The sequence below is a fragment of the Phocoena phocoena genome, chromosome 7, assembly GCF_963924675.1.
Source record: "Phocoena phocoena chromosome 7, mPhoPho1.1, whole genome shotgun sequence".
Classification (NCBI taxonomy): Eukaryota; Metazoa; Chordata; class Mammalia; order Artiodactyla; family Phocoenidae; genus Phocoena; species Phocoena phocoena.
In genome coordinates this window covers 86,092,746-86,111,129 of record NC_089225.1, presented here as the reverse complement: position 1 = coordinate 86,111,129, position 18,384 = coordinate 86,092,746, and the positions used below count along the sequence as shown (strand labels likewise).

General features: G+C 41.0%; 1 protein-coding gene across 1 annotated transcript in view; it reads right to left on the bottom strand.

The window, feature by feature from the left end:
• Positions 1–2,310: 2,310 nt before the first annotated feature.
• CPO (carboxypeptidase O) overlaps positions 2,311–18,384 on the bottom strand; it is a 114,430-nt gene continuing 98,356 nt past the window's right edge. Inside the window, 8 exon segments of the mRNA XM_065880170.1 lie at positions 2,311–2,496; positions 2,499–2,569; positions 3,410–3,500; positions 9,144–9,346; positions 10,513–10,603; positions 12,184–12,294; positions 13,344–13,451; positions 16,188–16,289. Coding sequence (XP_065736242.1) covers positions 2,311–2,496; positions 2,499–2,569; positions 3,410–3,500; positions 9,144–9,346; positions 10,513–10,603; positions 12,184–12,294; positions 13,344–13,451; positions 16,188–16,289 — 963 coding nt within the window.

Sequence of the window (18,384 nt, the reverse complement as noted above, 5' to 3'; positions counted from 1 at the left end):
AGATTCAAATTCTATGCAGAAGATAAGAATATTACCAGGCGATATGAAGAATATATTTTCAGTAACATATCAGGAGATTGCTAAAGTGCATAAGAAAAGGAAGGGAAACAGAGCTTGGTCATACATAACGGAAACAAAAATATAACTCATTTTGACACTGATGTAGAAAAAGGTTAGAGCTAGAAACTTGGACACCATCTGAATTTATCATTTTGCCTCATTTTAAACTCTAAATTCACCTATAGGTCAAGGAGATCTCCATCCTTTGTAGGAATAGTTATGGAAAAAAAGCATCAACCAAATTTGGTGGAAAGAAAGAAATAGTAACCGAAAATGCAATATATTCAAACTTGGGAGCAAGAGAGCCAATGTAAGTATGCTGATGTTCATGCTACTTCCTGTCTGTGGGTGATAACTTCCTGTCTCTGACTCAGGGGTTTCATGTCTTCTACTACCCATGAAACAGCAACAAGCTAACTTCCTAGCTTTCAAGTAGGGTAAAATCAAATCCCAGACCCAACAAGGCCTCAGTATAGGATACTTTAAATATTGCATTAGTTGCATCAGTTGGGCAGTTTTCCCAAACTATTACCATTTAAGACCAGAGAGTTGAAAACATCCTTGAGAAAGATCAGTGTGGTCATTCATCACTATTCTAGCCTTGCTTTTAGTATCCTTTCACAAAGAGTAAAACACTATCAGAAGAAGTAAAAAACATGTCACGGCCCTCAGTCTCCCACACCCTCAGAGCCATGTGAAGCCCCGCCCCCAGAAGGCTACAATTGTGTCTTTAACTTTTGGAAGGGTCCCTGTGGGAGGTTTCAGGCAAGCTGATAGCTTGTGTTTCCATCCATTCCCTTCCAGCTTTCTTTGGCCATGGACTCAATCTTTCGACATGAATTAAGCTTTGTAGATCAGAGCTCCTATAGTACTCAGACACCCAAATTGTTAACAGACAGCCTTAGAAACTAAAATACAGGCTGGATGAAAGCCGATAACGTGAGTCTCAAGCCGCAGCTCCTCTGCTTTCTTCTTGAATATGGCATTGGTGACCATCCTAGTTTTCTTCCCTCCCAGGCTGACCATTGATGAAACCCAACCATTTTCTCCTAACAATGCCACAATTGTGGAGCTGGCATTTTTATGTAAATAGCTGTTCTCTGATTCATTAAGCCCCACTGCCCCTGACATTTTCCTTTCTGACCCTTATCAGACACACACTGGCAAAACATGAAGAAATAAAGAGGACAAAGAAAGGCAATAAAAGGGTTACAACCAAGAAGTGTATTGTGACTGTGACCAACAAGGAAATTCGGAAACGGGTGACTGAACACCCAAGGATACCCTGTCAGCTGGTCACAGCGACAACACTTGTTCAAAGCCTGACAAGTGCTTTGCATCATTTCAAGGTGTCACATAGAGATACATAGGAGATGACAGTCATAGATGCTACCTGAAGAGCACGTAAAGTGTAATAGACAATATGGCACAATTAAACACCTGCGTACCCAGAAACATACAATCTGGCCCTTGCTTACCTCTCTACTTACTCTTTATTTTTCTCATAGCCCCTGTCACAAGATGCAAGGTTTAGTTTATATATTTGTGTTCTTGATTATTATGGTTCCCCAGAGATGAGATTTGTCTGGTATGCAACAGTGTCCATTCCAATCAATCTCACCCACTGGAACAGAAATTCCAGGGGAACAGGGACCATGTCTACCTTATTCACCATTTTAATCCCAGAGCCTAGCAAAATGTACCTTGTAAATTCTCAAAAAAATTTTTTTAAATAAATAAGTAAAACATTAAATAAATAAATAAATAAAACCAGCGACAGCTATATAGAGAGATTATATAACTTCATCTTCTGAATGCCGCTACTAACACAATTACACAAAATTGAGTGTGAACTTGGGTCACAGGCATGAGCAAAATTTTCAAAGAGTTTAGATGGGAAAAAACTTTCTAGACCCTGGGGCAGCTGCCCTGAAACAAACCACAGATATATAAGTGAGCACAGCCAAGATCAGCAGAACTTCCTAGCTGACTTATAGATTTGTGAGTTACTGAATTGTAGAGTGGTTTGGTTTGTGGCATTATTGTACCAATAACTAACTAATATTAAAGTCTACTAAAGTAATAACAATTAATTACCAGCAGAACAAACATTAAAATGCAAAGAGGATTCATCTTTCTTGAAATAGAAAGTATTTCTAGTTAAATTATTTGGTTCCTCCATAGCCTCAAACACCTTTCATGCAGCCATATCCACGTCACTGGGGCTGAGCAGGCCTAGGTAGGACGCACCTACAGAAGAAACATGAAGGACATCAGCAAGCTCAGCACCACAGCAGTAGATGTCACCTTTCCAGCACTGTTTGAATACCAGTATTTCTCATACACATTATCCAGGACTGAAAGCACAGCCTCCACGGTTTCCTCGCAGGTGGCCTGAATCTGAGTTTCTGGCATGGCAAACCCATATGTACCCATATGTCCCTCAGCTCAAATGCATATGAGAAGGGGATCCCAATGTCCCAAGCCCACTCTCATGAAAACCCTGAAGTGCCATCTACAAATGAAAACATGGAGGAAGAGTTAGAAGTTATTCTGTGAAAGGACAGATTTCTACAGCCATTTCAGGGACTAAAGTTCAACCCAGCAAAATAAATCAACTCTTTCATATTAGGATCTATGAATAGCTGCCTTCTCTCTCTCCTTGACATTTTCCGCTTCTGTCTCCACTCACCATCCCCACTATACCTGGCATTATGCCTGGCACATCTATCCCCACAATGCCTGGCATCATGCCTGGCACATAGCAGAGGTTTGGTTAAAGTTTCTCAGCTGAATCAAAGACAAGACAATCTGATATTGGAAAATAAGATTCAACTGACCTGTAAAGGAACAGAAACAAAATGACCAATATCACTAAAATGATGATATTAGGAAAATATCATCTCGGTTGTCCTTCAGTGGGTGGAGGAGGGGGTGCTTGGGGATGGGGAAAGCAATGCACTCTCCTTTCAACTAAATCCTTTTTTTTTTAAACTCCAGGCCCCACCTGCTTTGCCTGATGGTCCTCTGGGAACTGAATCAACCGACCAAGGGTCACTGGAAAATGTCTTTCCTGTTAACTCCTGTGCCTTCTCCCTGCCAGTTCTTTTTAACTGAAGCCAGAGGGAGTACTGGTCTGAGCCAGTGTATTAATTTTTGCTTTTAGCTCACACCTTATCCCTAGAGAGCACAATTCTGGATTTGTACAGACTCCCTTTTATCCCTGGTCATTTTGATTTGTACAACTTCCTGTTGATCCGAGGAACTCTTCTATCCTGTCCACTCCAGTCTCCAAAGTCCACTGAATTCTTTTGTGCTTTAGATACTATTGAAGAGGTGAAAAAAAGATACTTATATAAAATATCTGCACTAGATCCAACTCTATAATTGGTTCCATGCTTTGCTTTCAATGCATTTGCTGCCTTCTGTCCAACTTGGATCTGTAGGTGGGAAATGCAGAGACAGATATCTGGTGTTAAAAATAAATCCAACAATTCAGAGCATTTGCTATTTTGTCCAAATCCATCCTCAGAGTTCCAGACCATCTTTCTAACTTCCCATTGAACATCTATACCTGGGTAGTGTTCTGATACTTTAGACTCAACATACTCATATCCAATTTTATCATCTCCCCCACTAATAAGGCTGTTTTGATTTTCATAGTTCTGACCTATCATGTGCCCCCAACATGTAAATTCCTACAATCATCTTTGACTCTTCTCTCAAACAGTTACCAAGTTGCATTTCTAATGCCATCACCCTATTTCAGTCTTATTAACTCTGAAATGGACTGCTGTCATCTTCTAATAAGTTTTCCTTCCTCTTGCCAATCCTTAATCCCGATTGATCTCCCTGACTTCCAGGTGAACCTTTGTAGAGCAGGACAATGATAATGACCCTGCTGAAAACCTTCAATAACTCTCAGTTACCCACTGCATTTGTATAAACTTCTCAGTCTACTATTTGAGATCCTCTATGATAGGGATCTAACCCACATTTCCAACACCATATTCTCTAGATCTCACCCTAGATTACAGTCAAACTCAAGTTCTCCCACAATTGCTCAGACATACCCCATGTTCCTCAGCCTCTCTGCCTTTTCTCAGGATATTTCTTCTACTTGGGATGCCTTACCTCTTCTCTGTTGAAATCCTATGCAAACTCAAAGAACCCTCTCAAATGCTAAGTTCTCCATAGGCATTTCTTGAGCACCCTAAGTGGATTCTCTCTCCCCACTTTTTTCTCCCATAGCCCTTTGCTCATGCTTCCCTTATTACTTCTCTCTTGTTTTTCCTTAAAGGTATTTAATACTTATCTCTCATAGGCTCATAGATTTTCAGAGCAGAAAATGACACAATTCCTTCTACCTACCCCCATGTCACCTTACTGAATTGGAAATCCTTCAGAACTAGATGATTTCTAAGGTCTCAGTCTTGCTCTCTTCAGACCCTTTCCTGAGATCAGAGTCACTAACTGAGGTCCAAGTATATTGGCTATATTTATTGACTGTCTGATAAATCTCCTTGCATACCCTTTTGATAGTCTAAGTATTCCCTACCCTAGATTCCCTAATGCTATATTCTACCCACCCAATGGTGTATCCCACTACTTCCCCTTGGGGTCTATACAAACACCACCAAAATCCCCTTGGCCACTCCCTGCCTGGATCCACAATTGCTTTACCCTTGAGGGCAGCCTGACTACACTTAGAGGTACATCAGCTCCCTTGACTTCTTCCCCTGACCAGTGACAGATCTAGTTTTAGATTCTGTCTCTCTTTTCCTGGTCCTGTATTGTCTGACTGAATCCCAAGGTGTGACAAGGTGGTGTCTGGTTAGAGTGGGGATAGGCACAGTGAAATTCAAAAGGAAGACTAGGAGAGGTAATAAGTGGTTATGGGGTCCTGTGCAGCAGTAGGACTTTGCACTTTCTGTGTGTGTGCTAAGATTCAACATTAAACATATTTGCAAGCTTTTTGACTCCTCTCCACTCACTACTAAGAGTTTTACCTTCTCCTTCTCTTCCTGTAAAGAGATTCTGTGTCTGCCCTAGTTGCTGGGCTTGTGTTGTCCAGAACTGAGATGATGGGCAGGAAGGGCTAAAGAAGTACAAGGAATAAAGCTGGTTTTAATCATTTACACTGGGAAGAGGTACAAGAGCTGTTTGTAGAAAGAAGGGGAAATTATAAGAAGGAAAGGAGAGTCAGAAAGGGGATTTCTAGAGAGAGAAATTCCAGTAAGGAAATAAGAATGAAGAGTGGAGAGAAAGGATTCAGGGTAGCTGCCATGTGTGAGTGAAATTAAGAGCATGAAGCCTAGAGAAAGAGTTGCTAAGAAATAGCAACTACATCCTTTTTGAAGTTCTTTGAGAGTCTCTGGTAGAGATATGAACTGCTTTTAATTATTTTTAATTTCCATGTGTTTCTGTGTTTCTTTGAGTGAAACTCCATGTTAACTGGTCTTAAGTGTAATTTGGGTTACATGGAACAGCTCCAGGCTACATTTTCTATTCAAATGGTTTCTTGCATTCTTTTTTCTTTCCTGCAGCTCACCCCAGATCATGATTCTTCTTCCCACTGCCAACCTTCACTTATTTTATCCTATATTGCTCCCTTTCCTCAAATCTTGGCTGTGGGGAGGGAAAGAGTCTCCCAGTTTCCTCTTCTTTATGGACAAAAGAACTTCTGATTTTTTTTTTTTAATGATTCCACAAGCAATTACCATGGGCAAGTAGATAGGAGTAAGAAATATAACATATATGATAAGCACACAGTTGTGATCCTTAGCTTATGGGTTTGGTCCTTTCTGAGAAGATGAAATGAAGATTCCCCTAGACTCTGCCTTCTATCTTAAAGGGTCAAGCTCCTGATTATTCTTCTCTTTCCTTTTGACACTATATTGCAAGGCCATAGAGAGCCAATTGCTCTGCTGTCCTTCTTAGTCAAAATAATAAAAACCCCTTGCTAGTAGTGCATAATTTACATTGTTAAAGACCTCATGCCTGCTTAATAACTTCTTCACTGGGCCCAGAGAATTTCCTGTAGACATATATTCACAGGCAAGCACTCAGAAAGATTGATTAAGGCCCTGGCATGGGTGTGGGAGGATGGAGCTTGGAATGGGATACAGGGGCTGATATGGAAAGGGTTCCAATGCAAAGAATATCAGCATTTGAAACATTAGATTTCTTATAGCTATTCTAATTTCCAGAGCAGTTTAGAATGAGGGTATATATAGTTCTGTTTCCCCTACTTAGTGATTGCCAAGTTGTCTATCATACAGTATAATATTTATGAAGATTTCTACAAATTTTTGGTTTTGTAAATACATAGAGATTAATTACTAGTCTCTGGTGGTTGTAAATATACCAGAAATGGAAAACTCCTTGAACAGTTGGTGTGATTCTATCTTTGTGTACTCTATCAAAGCTTATCACTAAGAACCTAAAAACACTGCTAACTAGCTTTTATGAGTTTGATACATGGTGGCAACATTTTCAGTCTTTTTATGGAAAAGTCTTAGTGATGAATGTTATGCTAACTCTTCAACACCTAAGGCGGTAAGAGATACAGAATTGAAGCAATCTTTCTCAATTCAATTTTCCAGTCTCTACATAGAGTATTGAGGATGGCCAGTAATTCCCATCTTCGAATTCCACCTTCTGGTAACGGCAATGCCAGTGCCCCCTCTGTGGCCAGAGGGCTCTAATGAGACAGCCAATCAGCAGCCCAAGACCCTGTGACATTTGAATACAAACCTTGCAAAAACGGAGATGTAGTAACTGCTTTCCTGAACCTAAAAAGGAAATGAAATTCTCTAGAAAAATACTGGAGTATATAGACCTCTTTTTTTCTGCTGGTAGGAGGCCTGTCCCATCAAATATCTATAATGGCCTGACTTAGGTGGTTCATTTGTATTTGTCACAGAATCCTTTAAGCAGAAAGTAAACATTTATGGCAAATATCACAGGAATTGGGAAGTAAGGAGGGTTCTGGGCTTCTTGACTAAAATTTCTGTTTCTGTACATTTCTTTACTGAAGAAATAGAACTTCTGGCACAGAAATGAGGAGGATATAGGACACAGTGGACTGGGCATCTAAGTCGATGACAGCTTCCAGAAGTTGCAAACCCTTCCTGAGCGGAGAGAGGCAGTGTTCTGTGGTCAGAAGAATGTGGCCTCTGGAGTCCAAAGACACGAGTTCCAAGCCCAGACTCCAACATTTACTGTCTACAGGGACTTTAGAAATATAATTAACTCAAGGTCTTAATTTCTACATCTCCAAAATGAGCTTACTATATTGTCATGAGGATCAGATGAAGTAATGGCCATAAAATCTCTTTGTAATTTTTAAAGTTATAGGTAAATGTTATCTCTACCTCTTGCAAAATGATCACGTAGTACAAATGTCCAAAAACAATTGCAGGAAAGATATTGGGGTACTGACAGATATTTTTGACTGCTGGGGGGAAGGGCTGCCTTCAGCAAAGATCTATAGTGGCTTTTCTTTTAGTGCCCAGACCTGTGTTTTATGGGTGATGTTCCAGTGGGAGAGGGATAAGAGGAATGACAGAGCCAATGGGCCACCAGCCTTCTGTGATCTTAAGAACAGAGCAAGATTAGCCCCTATCCAGCCCAGCATTTATTGATAATGAGGAGCTTGTTTTAAAAAACAATTTTTTTAAGATATGCAGAAAATAACAAGTGTTCGTGAGAATGTGGAGAAACTGGAACTCTAATTCACTATTGGAAAGAACAGAAAATGGTGTACTTGTTGTAGAATATAGTACGATGGTTCCTCAAAAAGTTGAAAATAGAATTACCATATGATTCAGCGATTCTACTGCTGAGTATATACCCCAAAGAGTTGAAAGTGGGATCTCAAGGTGATACTTGTACACCTATGTTCATAGCTGTATTATTTGCAGTAGGCAAAAGGTGGAAACAATTCAGATGACCATTGATGGATGAATGGATAAAGAAAAGGTGGTATATACATAACAATGGAATATTAGTCAGCCTTAAAAAAAAAAAAAGGAAATTCTGACACATGGTACAACAGGTGCAAAGCTTGAAGACTTTATGCTAAGTGAAATAAGCCCGTCACAAAAAGATAGATACTGTATGATTCCACTTACATGAGGTAGCTAGAATAGTGAGACTCATAGAGACAGCAAGTAGAATGGTGGTTGCCAGGGACAAGGGGCATTTTGTTTAATGGGTAGAGACATTTCAATGATGCAAGATGAAAGTTTTGACTGCACAATAACATGAATATACTTGACACTACGGTACTGTCCACTTAAAAGTGGTTAGGACAGTACATTTTATATTATGTATATTTTACCACAATTAAAAACTGAAAAAATAACTTTTAAGAAAAGATAACAAATAACTACAACAATTCTAAATTGACCCTTTCTTTGACTTAGTTCTATTGTTCTCAGGTTCACAAAAAGGCAAAGAGCCCAGTCCTTTTCAACAATTCTGCCCACCAGGACTTGGGTAAACACAGCATCAGAGAAGGACCCTGGATAAGACAAAGCAGACTTTCCCTGCCCCAGCTTGAATTTCACTGGCACTTCCCCTTACAAATATTCCTAGGCAAATACTAGAGGCATAGTTTAGAAGAAAATAAAGCATTGTGTTTAGCAGAGAAGAGAGCAGATATTATTTAGCCGTGTTATTTTAGATATGCCATATTCCACTAACAGCTGGGAAGTTCTTTAAAGCACGGTTCAAAAGCTATAATTGCTGAACGGAGCTTCAAGAGAATTTACAGAAATGAAAGCGCATTCCTGCAGATTATTAACATAATCATCTCATTTATATTATACACGAATACCGAAGATGTCTCCCAACTTGACACTTTTTGAAATAGGTAGTTAATTAATGCAGGTAAAGCAGCATTTAACCTGAAGCCTTCCCAGCAGGCATCTGGCAAGGTGTGAAAAGCAGGAGAAAGGAAATAAGGAAAAGCAAAGGGAACAAAAGCGAGGCTGGAGCCAAAACCCTAGAAATGGGAATCAGGAAAGGAAGGCAGGGTCGTGCTGAGGCTTCTCAAGGCTCTGGCTCAATGGTCTTACCGATTCTTCATGGTTACTTGATTTATTTTTGGTGTAGCCATAAGGCATGAGGATGAGCTGCCCGCAAGAGCGCATGGTCAGGAAGCAGGCAATGTTCTCCTTCCTGCTCTCGTTAAAGCTGGAAACAACTTTAGTCTCCGGTTCAGACATGGGTCCTGTCCCACAGAATGTCAAATCTTGGCAGTTGTGAGATGCACCGATACCTGAAATATACAGGAAACCCCAAGGAAGGCATCACGATCTCCGTTTAGCACTGACCAAGGTCAAGGAGTCAGCCTTGCTCAGGACATCTGTGGGTGGAATTAAGGCTTGCCTTTGCTTGTCTAATTTTGTCCTGCTAAAATAAGTCATTCAAGGAGGAACTCAGGAAGGCAGGAGGACTGACGTGCAGATTTAGAAACAGACCCCTGCTTATGTGGCCCGGGAAGGAAGATGCAAAATGGAATGGCATTTTCAGTAATCTTTCACTTAAACCTTTGGTGGTCCTTGAAACAAATGCTTGGGAACCTGTTCTTGGGTTCCAGGGTCAGACTCTGTTATAGTCTTGTTGCCCTAAGGATATCTCTTGCTGTCTTACTGGCTTGAGTCTCATTAGAGCTATTTCGCAAGGACAAAAAAAACACAAAAAGTAGTCTGTCTTTCTCACCAGTAATAATAAGGACCATCAACAGAGCACCTTTTACATGCAGGGCACTGTGCTAAGCCCCTCCTGTGTGGCATCTCATTGAATCTCCACAACAACCTACTGATAAGATGGTATTACTCTGAGCCACGTTTTAAAAATAAGAGAAAACTAAAGCCTAGAGATGAAGCAATTTTTTCAAGACCACAGAGCCGCCAAGTCTGAATGTTAACCTTTCCCATCTGGTTTTTAACCAGACTGCTCTTAACCATCCCTACCTCTATTTGCTTCCAATCCATTGGACTTGTTGAGATTCAGAAACATGAAACTGCCTTAAGGAGAAGAAAATGTTTGCCTTGTTTACTTCTGCCCTCCTGCTGTAAAATAATTTGCAAGGATACTTCTCTGATTTTTCTTTTTAACAATTCGTATATTTTAAAACCAAGTGATGGATTTCAAAAATATTCACACTGGTCTAGGTCTTCTTTGCCCTTGTTTAGCCAGTCTCACTTGAAAAGAGTCCTGCATTTTAGTGTTGCTGTTCTTACTCTATAGATAATATCACCTCTTTAGAGGGAGTAACACTGACCAGGAAGTCCAGAAAGCTGTACAGAATTAGATGTTTATTTCAAAAGATATATATATAAATAGTACTAATTCTAGTAATTCACCTCTTTTCTGGCTTCTCTTCTCCATTTTTTGTGTGTGTCATTATTCATCGATTCATCTACGAAGCATGTACTTAACTACACCAGGATGCATCGAAATTTCTATTGAGATCTGTCCCAAAACACATGCCATTATTATGGGATGAACGAGATTTCCTCCAAAGCCGATCCTGTAACAGAGGAACATAGGGAAGTTGCCATTCTAAGGTCTCATGAATCACAGTGTTAGTGATGATGGGTGGTCCTCGAACATGAAAAATGGTTCCTTAGGATTGTCTGGAAAAACTGCCTCAACATTCTGAAGCTTGTGCATATAAGTTTTAGTCCCCCAGATGGGCTAGCAACCCCCAATAACAGGAACATCTGTACAACCCAAAGTGTATATACGTGTAAACCATCCAATTGGAGCGGTAGTTTGGCCTTTCCTTCACGAGCAGATTAACAGTGCCTGGTGGACGTGATCTGCTTAATCAGGAAAAGCTTCAGAGAGTCATTATTTTAGGTCCAAGTGATAAAGGACGAAAGGGAAATAGCTTGGCGGATGGGAAAAGGCTGTTCCAGGTGCATCAGAGATGGTCTCTGCACATTTCTGGAAGCAGAAGACTGATGAGTAGAGACAGGGATAAAGACCTGTTTCGCCAGACAAGGTGGGAGGGAAGGGCTTGATTCACATACCGGGCCAGAAAGTCTGTTACAGAGAAAGGGGTCCCATGAAGGGCTGGGGGAGCCAGGGTGGGGGAGGGGGAGGAATTCATAGTCTCTGGAAACAAAGGCTCTTAATTATGGAGCGGTATGATTTAGAACCTTTTTTTTTGCAGTACGCGGGCCTCTCACCGTTGTGGCCTCTCCCGTTGCGGGGCACAGGATCCGGACGCGCAGGCTCAGCGGCCATGGCTCACGGGCCCGGCCGCTCCGCGGCATGTGGGATCTTCCCGGACCAGGGCACGAACCCGTGTCCCCTGCAGCGGCAGGCGGACTCTCAACCACTGCGCCACCAGGGAAGCCCCTAGAAACATTTTTAAAGAGGAAGTTGTCACTAAATAAAAATCTTTATGAGATGTTTCCCCTCCTCAACCCCTCCGTATGCATGACCACCATGAAAAATGAAGGTTGGGTTAGTATTTATAGATCATTTGTGCCCTTCATGCTTCTAGAACTGATATAAGGCTACAGGGTAGTATAGGAATTTTATACCAGCATAATCCTAGTCATGTGGCAGGCAATCCACAAATTTTAAGGAGGTGGTGTTGGAGAAACATTGAGTCTGACTGAAAAACTGGGAATATGTCAAAAACAACCAGACAAACAACATGCTCTGGACTGCAAAAAAGGCCTTCAGCCTCCTCAGTCCTAAACTTGACTTAGGTTATTGACTTAAAAATGTTGATTTTTATCCCAAATGAGGTTTCTTCCTTTACACGACTACAACACTTTTTTTTTTTTTTTTTTTTTTTTTTTGCGGTACGCGGGCCTCTCACTGCTGTGGCCTCTCCCGTTGCGGAGCACAGGCTCCGGACGCGCAGGCTCAGCGGCCATGGCTCACGGGCCCAGGCGCTCCGCGGCTCCCGGACCCGGGCACAAACACGTGTCCCCTGCATCGGCAGGCGGACTCTCAACCACTGCGCCACTAGGGAAACCCTACAAAACATTTTTATAGCTGCAGTCACTGCAGTGACTGAGGTCAGAAAAATGAACCCGAGACAAGATCTAGTTCATGAACCCATCCCAGGACCAAACTCAATGTACTCACCGTTGTCCAAGTATAGATGTAACCATCTATGTTAAGAGCCAGAAGCACATAGAAGTCCAGGTTTTTAAGGAGACTTCTTATCCTTGAGTTGTCTTTATAGTTCTGTAGAATCTGGATATTTAATAGAGAAACATTTGGAATGATCCTGGGAAGAGGTCTTTTCTCTCTTAATTTTCTAACAATTTCAACTTAATCATAAGTGGTGACTGAACATCCAACCTTTGCCATCCAATCCTGCCTCAACTGTCCCGTTCGTTATGGTGGTCTTTCTGAAACGTCACCATGCATCAGAATCACCTGGAGGACTTTTTTTTTTTTTTTTTTTTTTTTTAAATTTTTGGCTGTGTTGGGTCTTCGTTGCTGCGCTGAGGTTTCTCTAGTTGCGGCAAGCGGGGGCTACTCTTCCTTGTGGGGCTTGGGCTTCTCATTGCGGTGGCTTTTCTTGCTGGAGGACTTTTTAAATTACAGCCTGCCCACCCTCCATCTCCACCCCCAGCCCCAATGCAGTAGGTATGACGTGGTGATGTGGAAACCCAGAATTTGCATTTCTTCCAAGTTCCCAGTTATGCTGATGCTATGGGTCTAGGAACCACACTTTGAGAACTATAATTTGTGGGTTGAATTATGTTTGGGTTTCTGAAAAGACTGACACAAAAAGTATCTTATATTAATTTTAAAGTTTTCTTATTCCCTCAAAGGAGGGATATAGGTAATACGCAAGAATTCACGGTGCCAGGTAGTTTCCATGTGTTAATCTCTTAATCCACACAATAGTGTGTTCTTCATGATTACGTTGAAGTAGTCATTTCATACACCCTTTGCAGGTAAAAAACTAGGGGTCCTAGTGATAGAAATTTTGCACAAGACTATTAGAAAGAGCTCCAGGATTCAAACTCATCTCTGACTTCCAAGATGTATTTTCTTCTCCATTTAGATTTGTTTACCTTCCAATAAAGATAATTTTGGGTGCGTTAGAAAGAGAACAGAACAATTAACTCAGTTTTCAGTGAAGCTACTTATGAATTCCATTTCCCTTGGGGTGAAGGAGCAGCTCAGTGGAGAGCTGCCTTGCCAAGATGTGAAAGAAACCTGCTTTCCAAAGCCGAGACATGACAGGTATTTTGTGGGGTGGTTAACCATTATGAGAGAGTGAAAGACACTTATTCTTTCACAGACCACTGGCGAAAAGCAGGGGCAATCCATTCCCTGGAATGAATTCCACAGTCCATCCAGATAATCTTCTTGGGGTTATTGGATGGTTGGCTGATCTGGAGGAGACATTATTATTTCATTATCAAACAATGGCTTGTGATTGAGGCCACCGAGCAAAGTTATCAGGTTGTTTTATTCCCCTAGAGGTACCTGTCTCCTTCCACTCTGTGGTTTCACGGATGAGGCAAGGATGCTGGCAGAGACACCCACCAATATGACCCTTCTGTTGGCCCTGCTGCCAACCGCCTCCTGCGGTTACCTTGGCTATTGTTCTTAGGACCACAAGCTGACGCCTCCGTGTACCCCATGCAAAGCCTGGTCTTCCCCATATCCTAAATTATTCCCTAACTTTAAATAAACGCATAAACCACAAACTGAGAGGCTAAATCTCCATAAACCTTATAAAATCTTACCACATAGGGCTGACTCAGAGTGGTAAAGTGCACAAGTGGTAATGTGCATGACTCAGAGGTAGTCAAACTGAACCCCAGTCTACATTTAAGCTTCCTGAAACTGTGAACGGATCCAAATGCATAATCTCCTGCGATACTTATTACATTCATTACATTCCTCTTTCCTTAGAGACTCCTGCAGTCCCAGCTGACCCAATCTTCTTTCTCTTCTCCCCATTTGTTGTTCTTGTACTCACTCACTCAAGAAAGATTCCCTCCTCTTTCAGAGGTGGGATAGGTAGGAATTAACCTGGCAATTACGGATTCTCTTTGGTGGAGAAGAAGCTGTGAACACGCCCATGTTTGTCACAGTCACATCTTGTTTTGGTTTGTAAATGGCCTGGACTCATGCTATTTATTGGAAGCTCTTGGGAGCTGGGCTGATGAAGGCTCTCCCTCTATATCTGTGAGAAACTTACGAATTGAAATAAATATGGGCTGGATTCATCATATTCAAGGAAGTTTTCCCTTTTAGCCTCACCCATTTTCAAAACTCCTGGCATAATTCCTAATCTACCCTTTACCTTAATTGTCTCTTGTAATCACCCTTTTTATTTATGAGTCTATGTAGATGACCATCTCCTCGTTATGTGTCAATTCTATTCTTTAAAATACGTCCTAGGCAAAGGATGTTTAGAGGTCTTTTTGGCTGACTCAGCCCAGAGTTGGACGGCCTATGGAAAACTCAGGCTGGTAGGTGGCCCACACTTAACATATCAACCAATTACCCACTCGGCTCCTGGGTAAATTCTACTTCAGAGCCACCGAGATTTTTTTTGTAGTTGTTAGTAATTCTTGAATTTGGGGATGTGCTTTGTAAATTAACGTGTCTACAGTGAATAAAGTAATGCTAGTTCTTAATGCCAAACTACTTTGGCAGTGGTTCTTGAAGAGTAGTCGTGGACCAGCGATATCAGCACCACCTGGGAACTTGTTAGAAATGCACTGTTTTTCTGTGACATGAGTGTGCCTCAGAATGGCCTGGAGGAGGGCTTGTTAAAACACAGATTGCTGGGCCCACCCACACAGTTGCTGATTCAGTAGATCTGTAGTTAGACCCCCCAAGAATGTGCATTTCTAACAAGTTCCCAGGAGATGTTGATGCTGCTGGTCGAGGGACCACCCTTTAAAAACCACTGGTTAGGTGCAGTTGTTGTCAACCCTGCCTACACAGTAGGATCACTTAGGGAGCTTTCAAAAGGTGTCTGGGCCCCATCCTGGAGCAATTAGCTCAGAATCTCTGTGGATGGTGCCCAGGCGTCAGTATTGAGCAGCCAGGATTGAAAAATCACTGTTCTAAAACTGAGAGCCAAGGAGGCCTGGCCCTGTGGAAAAGTGGTTATTCAGTCTCAAACACTTTTCATCGTATCACATGTTAAAAGGGCAGAGAGCCTAGAGATTGGGTTATCCCTCTGGCTATGCTACGGTCTGGCTGTGTGACCTCGTACAAGTCACTTCACTTCTCTGGGTCTTTGTTTCCTAATAAAATGAAGGAGCCAAAAATAAAGGTTGTCCATGATGTTCAAACATTTTTATAGGGAAAAAAAAATGTGTTCAAAAAGACAATTTTGTAAAAACTCAAAATACATATGAGAAGTGAACTGGGGATTTCTCCCTTACGCAGCCCCCCACCCCATCCCCCTTCCACTGTGGGAGCACCGGAGGCACCCAGGTCTTCACAGAGCACAAGCTGGAAACCTCTCAGCCAGAACGTCTAAGGTCCTTTCCAGCCACCCTCCACGATTCTAAGTTCCTCAGTCTTAGCGGGGACGAGGGAGGCCAAGCGTGAAGAAAACTAAGGGATAAGTTCTTACTTCTGGGACTTTATTTTTAAGTCCTACCCCTGTGGTCTCACCCAACCATTCCAAATTCTCTTTACCCCAGAACATGATTCCACCCTCATGATTAAGATGTAAGCATTTACAAGTATTTAATTAAAAAAAAATGTTTATTGGAGTATAATTGATTTACAATGTTGTGTTAGCTTCAGGTGCACAGCAAAGTGAATCTGTTATATAAATACATATGGATATATGTATTTGGACTCTTTTTTAGATTCTTTTCCCATATAGGTCATTACAGAGCACTGAGTAGAGTTCCCTGTGCTATACAGTAGGTCCTTATTAGCTATCTATTTTATATATAGTAGTGTGTATATGTCAATCCCAATCTCCCAATTTATCCCTCCCCACCAAGTTTTGAATCTTAAAATCAAGACTTTGGAAAAGCCAAATCTCTCTGTCTTGCCTCTTTTAACCTTGTCTATACTTCTGACTAGAGCCCCTGGATAGTAAATAAACATCCTTGAGTGGGACTCTAATTCTCAGCCTTCTCACTCACCTTCAAATAATACATGGGCCGGCTCTCATAGGTCACTCCTAGGAAATGCTATGTCACCACTTCCATGTACTTCTCCCTTATCTCACTCATCCACTGATAGATCTGAAACAGCCAGGGAGGACTGAGGTTATCAATAAGAAGATCCTCTGCTTGCCTCTAAATTAAGAGAATTGCTTCTTTCATCAAGATACTGAACTCTGAACTCTCTTTATTAGCACACAAACTAGAAGACTAAACTGATGAATTATGACCTCCCCTCCTCCCATATTCTTTAAAGATCTACTCTGCCACCCAAGCTTAGGACACCCTGTTGAACTTTACAAATAAATGATTGAGAATTATCAATTTCAACAATCCAGTATAACACTTCTGAAACATTGTACAATCACACAGCCTTCAAATGGCCATGAGACTTCCTGACTTTGCAGTGGCACTCAATCATGCCAGAAATTTCAGGTCCAGCTTATTTTGTGGGATCTTGTTTAGTCTTTATGAATCCCCAAAATATCTTTTGCTAATGTCCATGGATCCAAAATTAGAGAAGAACCTGTGTATGCCCTTCACAGAACATGACAGTGAAATTTCTCAATCAAGACCAAGTTAATAACTTGGGGTTCTTTAAGGGAGAATGAAATAAGGAATTCACAAACATAAGACATATTAAGATGTCATTGGCATGTGACATGATACCTCCCACTCTCAATTTCTCTATACTGGAAATACCTGAATGACAAGAGTTATGGTAAATAATAATAATTAATTTGGCATGACAACTATTCTATTTGAAAATTTCTGTGTCTCAATTGACATTCATCTTAGCATGGAATATCTACAGATAAAATACATTATTATAACAGTAATAATACTTAAGTGGGGGAAGAGACTAACAACTCATCACATAGGTATTGTGTATTCTTCTGTGATGGGACTGGATCAGATGCAGGTGACTTGAGTCTTGGGCGACATACAAAGAGCAGCGTATCACAGCAGCAGCTATCATTTATTTATTGCTTAATCAGTAGAAGTGTAGTTTATTTCATTTGCTCTCAAACAAAGCTGCAGGATAGGTACTGCTATTCCTTTTTCATGTATAAGGAAACTGAGGAACAAAGAGATTCACTGTCTGGGTCAAGGTCCCAGAGCAAGTGGCCAAGCCAGGTGTGACTCATCTCTGATACCAGCACATATACTTCTCGTGGGTCTTACTGGATCTTGTTTTAAAAAAAAAAAAATCTAAGAAACTTCAGTACTTTGGGGTGATTGTTACAAAAGAAAATGTAAATTCTTTTTTTTCTTAAGTATTGAATTTTGCTACACTATTGCTTTTGTTTTATGTTTTTTTTCATTTTTTGGCCCAGAGGCATGTGGGATCTTAGCTCCCTGCCCAGGGATCAGACCCAGACACCCTGCATTGGAAGGAGAAGTCTTAACCGCTAGACCGCCAGGGAAGTCCTGAAAATGTAAATTCTTTCTTGTACTTTTTGAAAAAAATTCTGGAAAATATTAGTATATTCCCCAATACTGAGGAAATAAATGGCAAAGCCTGGTTGGAGGGCAACTTGTGCATTTATGTCAAAAATTTTAATGTCCATATCATTTAACCCAGTAATTCTATTTTTAGAAATTTATACTTCAAAAGAAGTTTTACATAACATCACAACATACACACACACTACATATATACTTATATACTTTTTACTGTATCCAGTTTTAGAAACCACTAAACTTATCTTAGTAGCAATACAAATATTTCCTTGAAAAAAAAGTTTTCCCCATTTGAGAGCTGTTGCCTGTGCTCCCTACATCCTACTGAAAATACCACACTTTTGGCTAAATAGGATTCAATCAGAAGGTTTCACCACCCATGTCCCACATTCATATACGCATTGGCCCTGCCCAGCTCAAACTAGCTAAAGACTTGATTAACAAGAGTAACGTTTAATTTTGATCCATGTTTACACTAACAAAACTGGTTGGGGTGTTCTTTTCTTCTTTTTTCTTTTTGTTGTTTTGCCTTTTTATTTCATATCACTAGGATTTGTATCTTTAATGGTGATGGTCAGGGGATGATGTTTGGGAATCCCTTGACCTCAGTGCACAGGCAAACCGCAACCTCCCATTCTGAGGCTCTCTAGTCTATGGATATTAACAGTGAACTATCCCTCGCCCGCCCATCCTAAAGTAGGTTGTGACCACC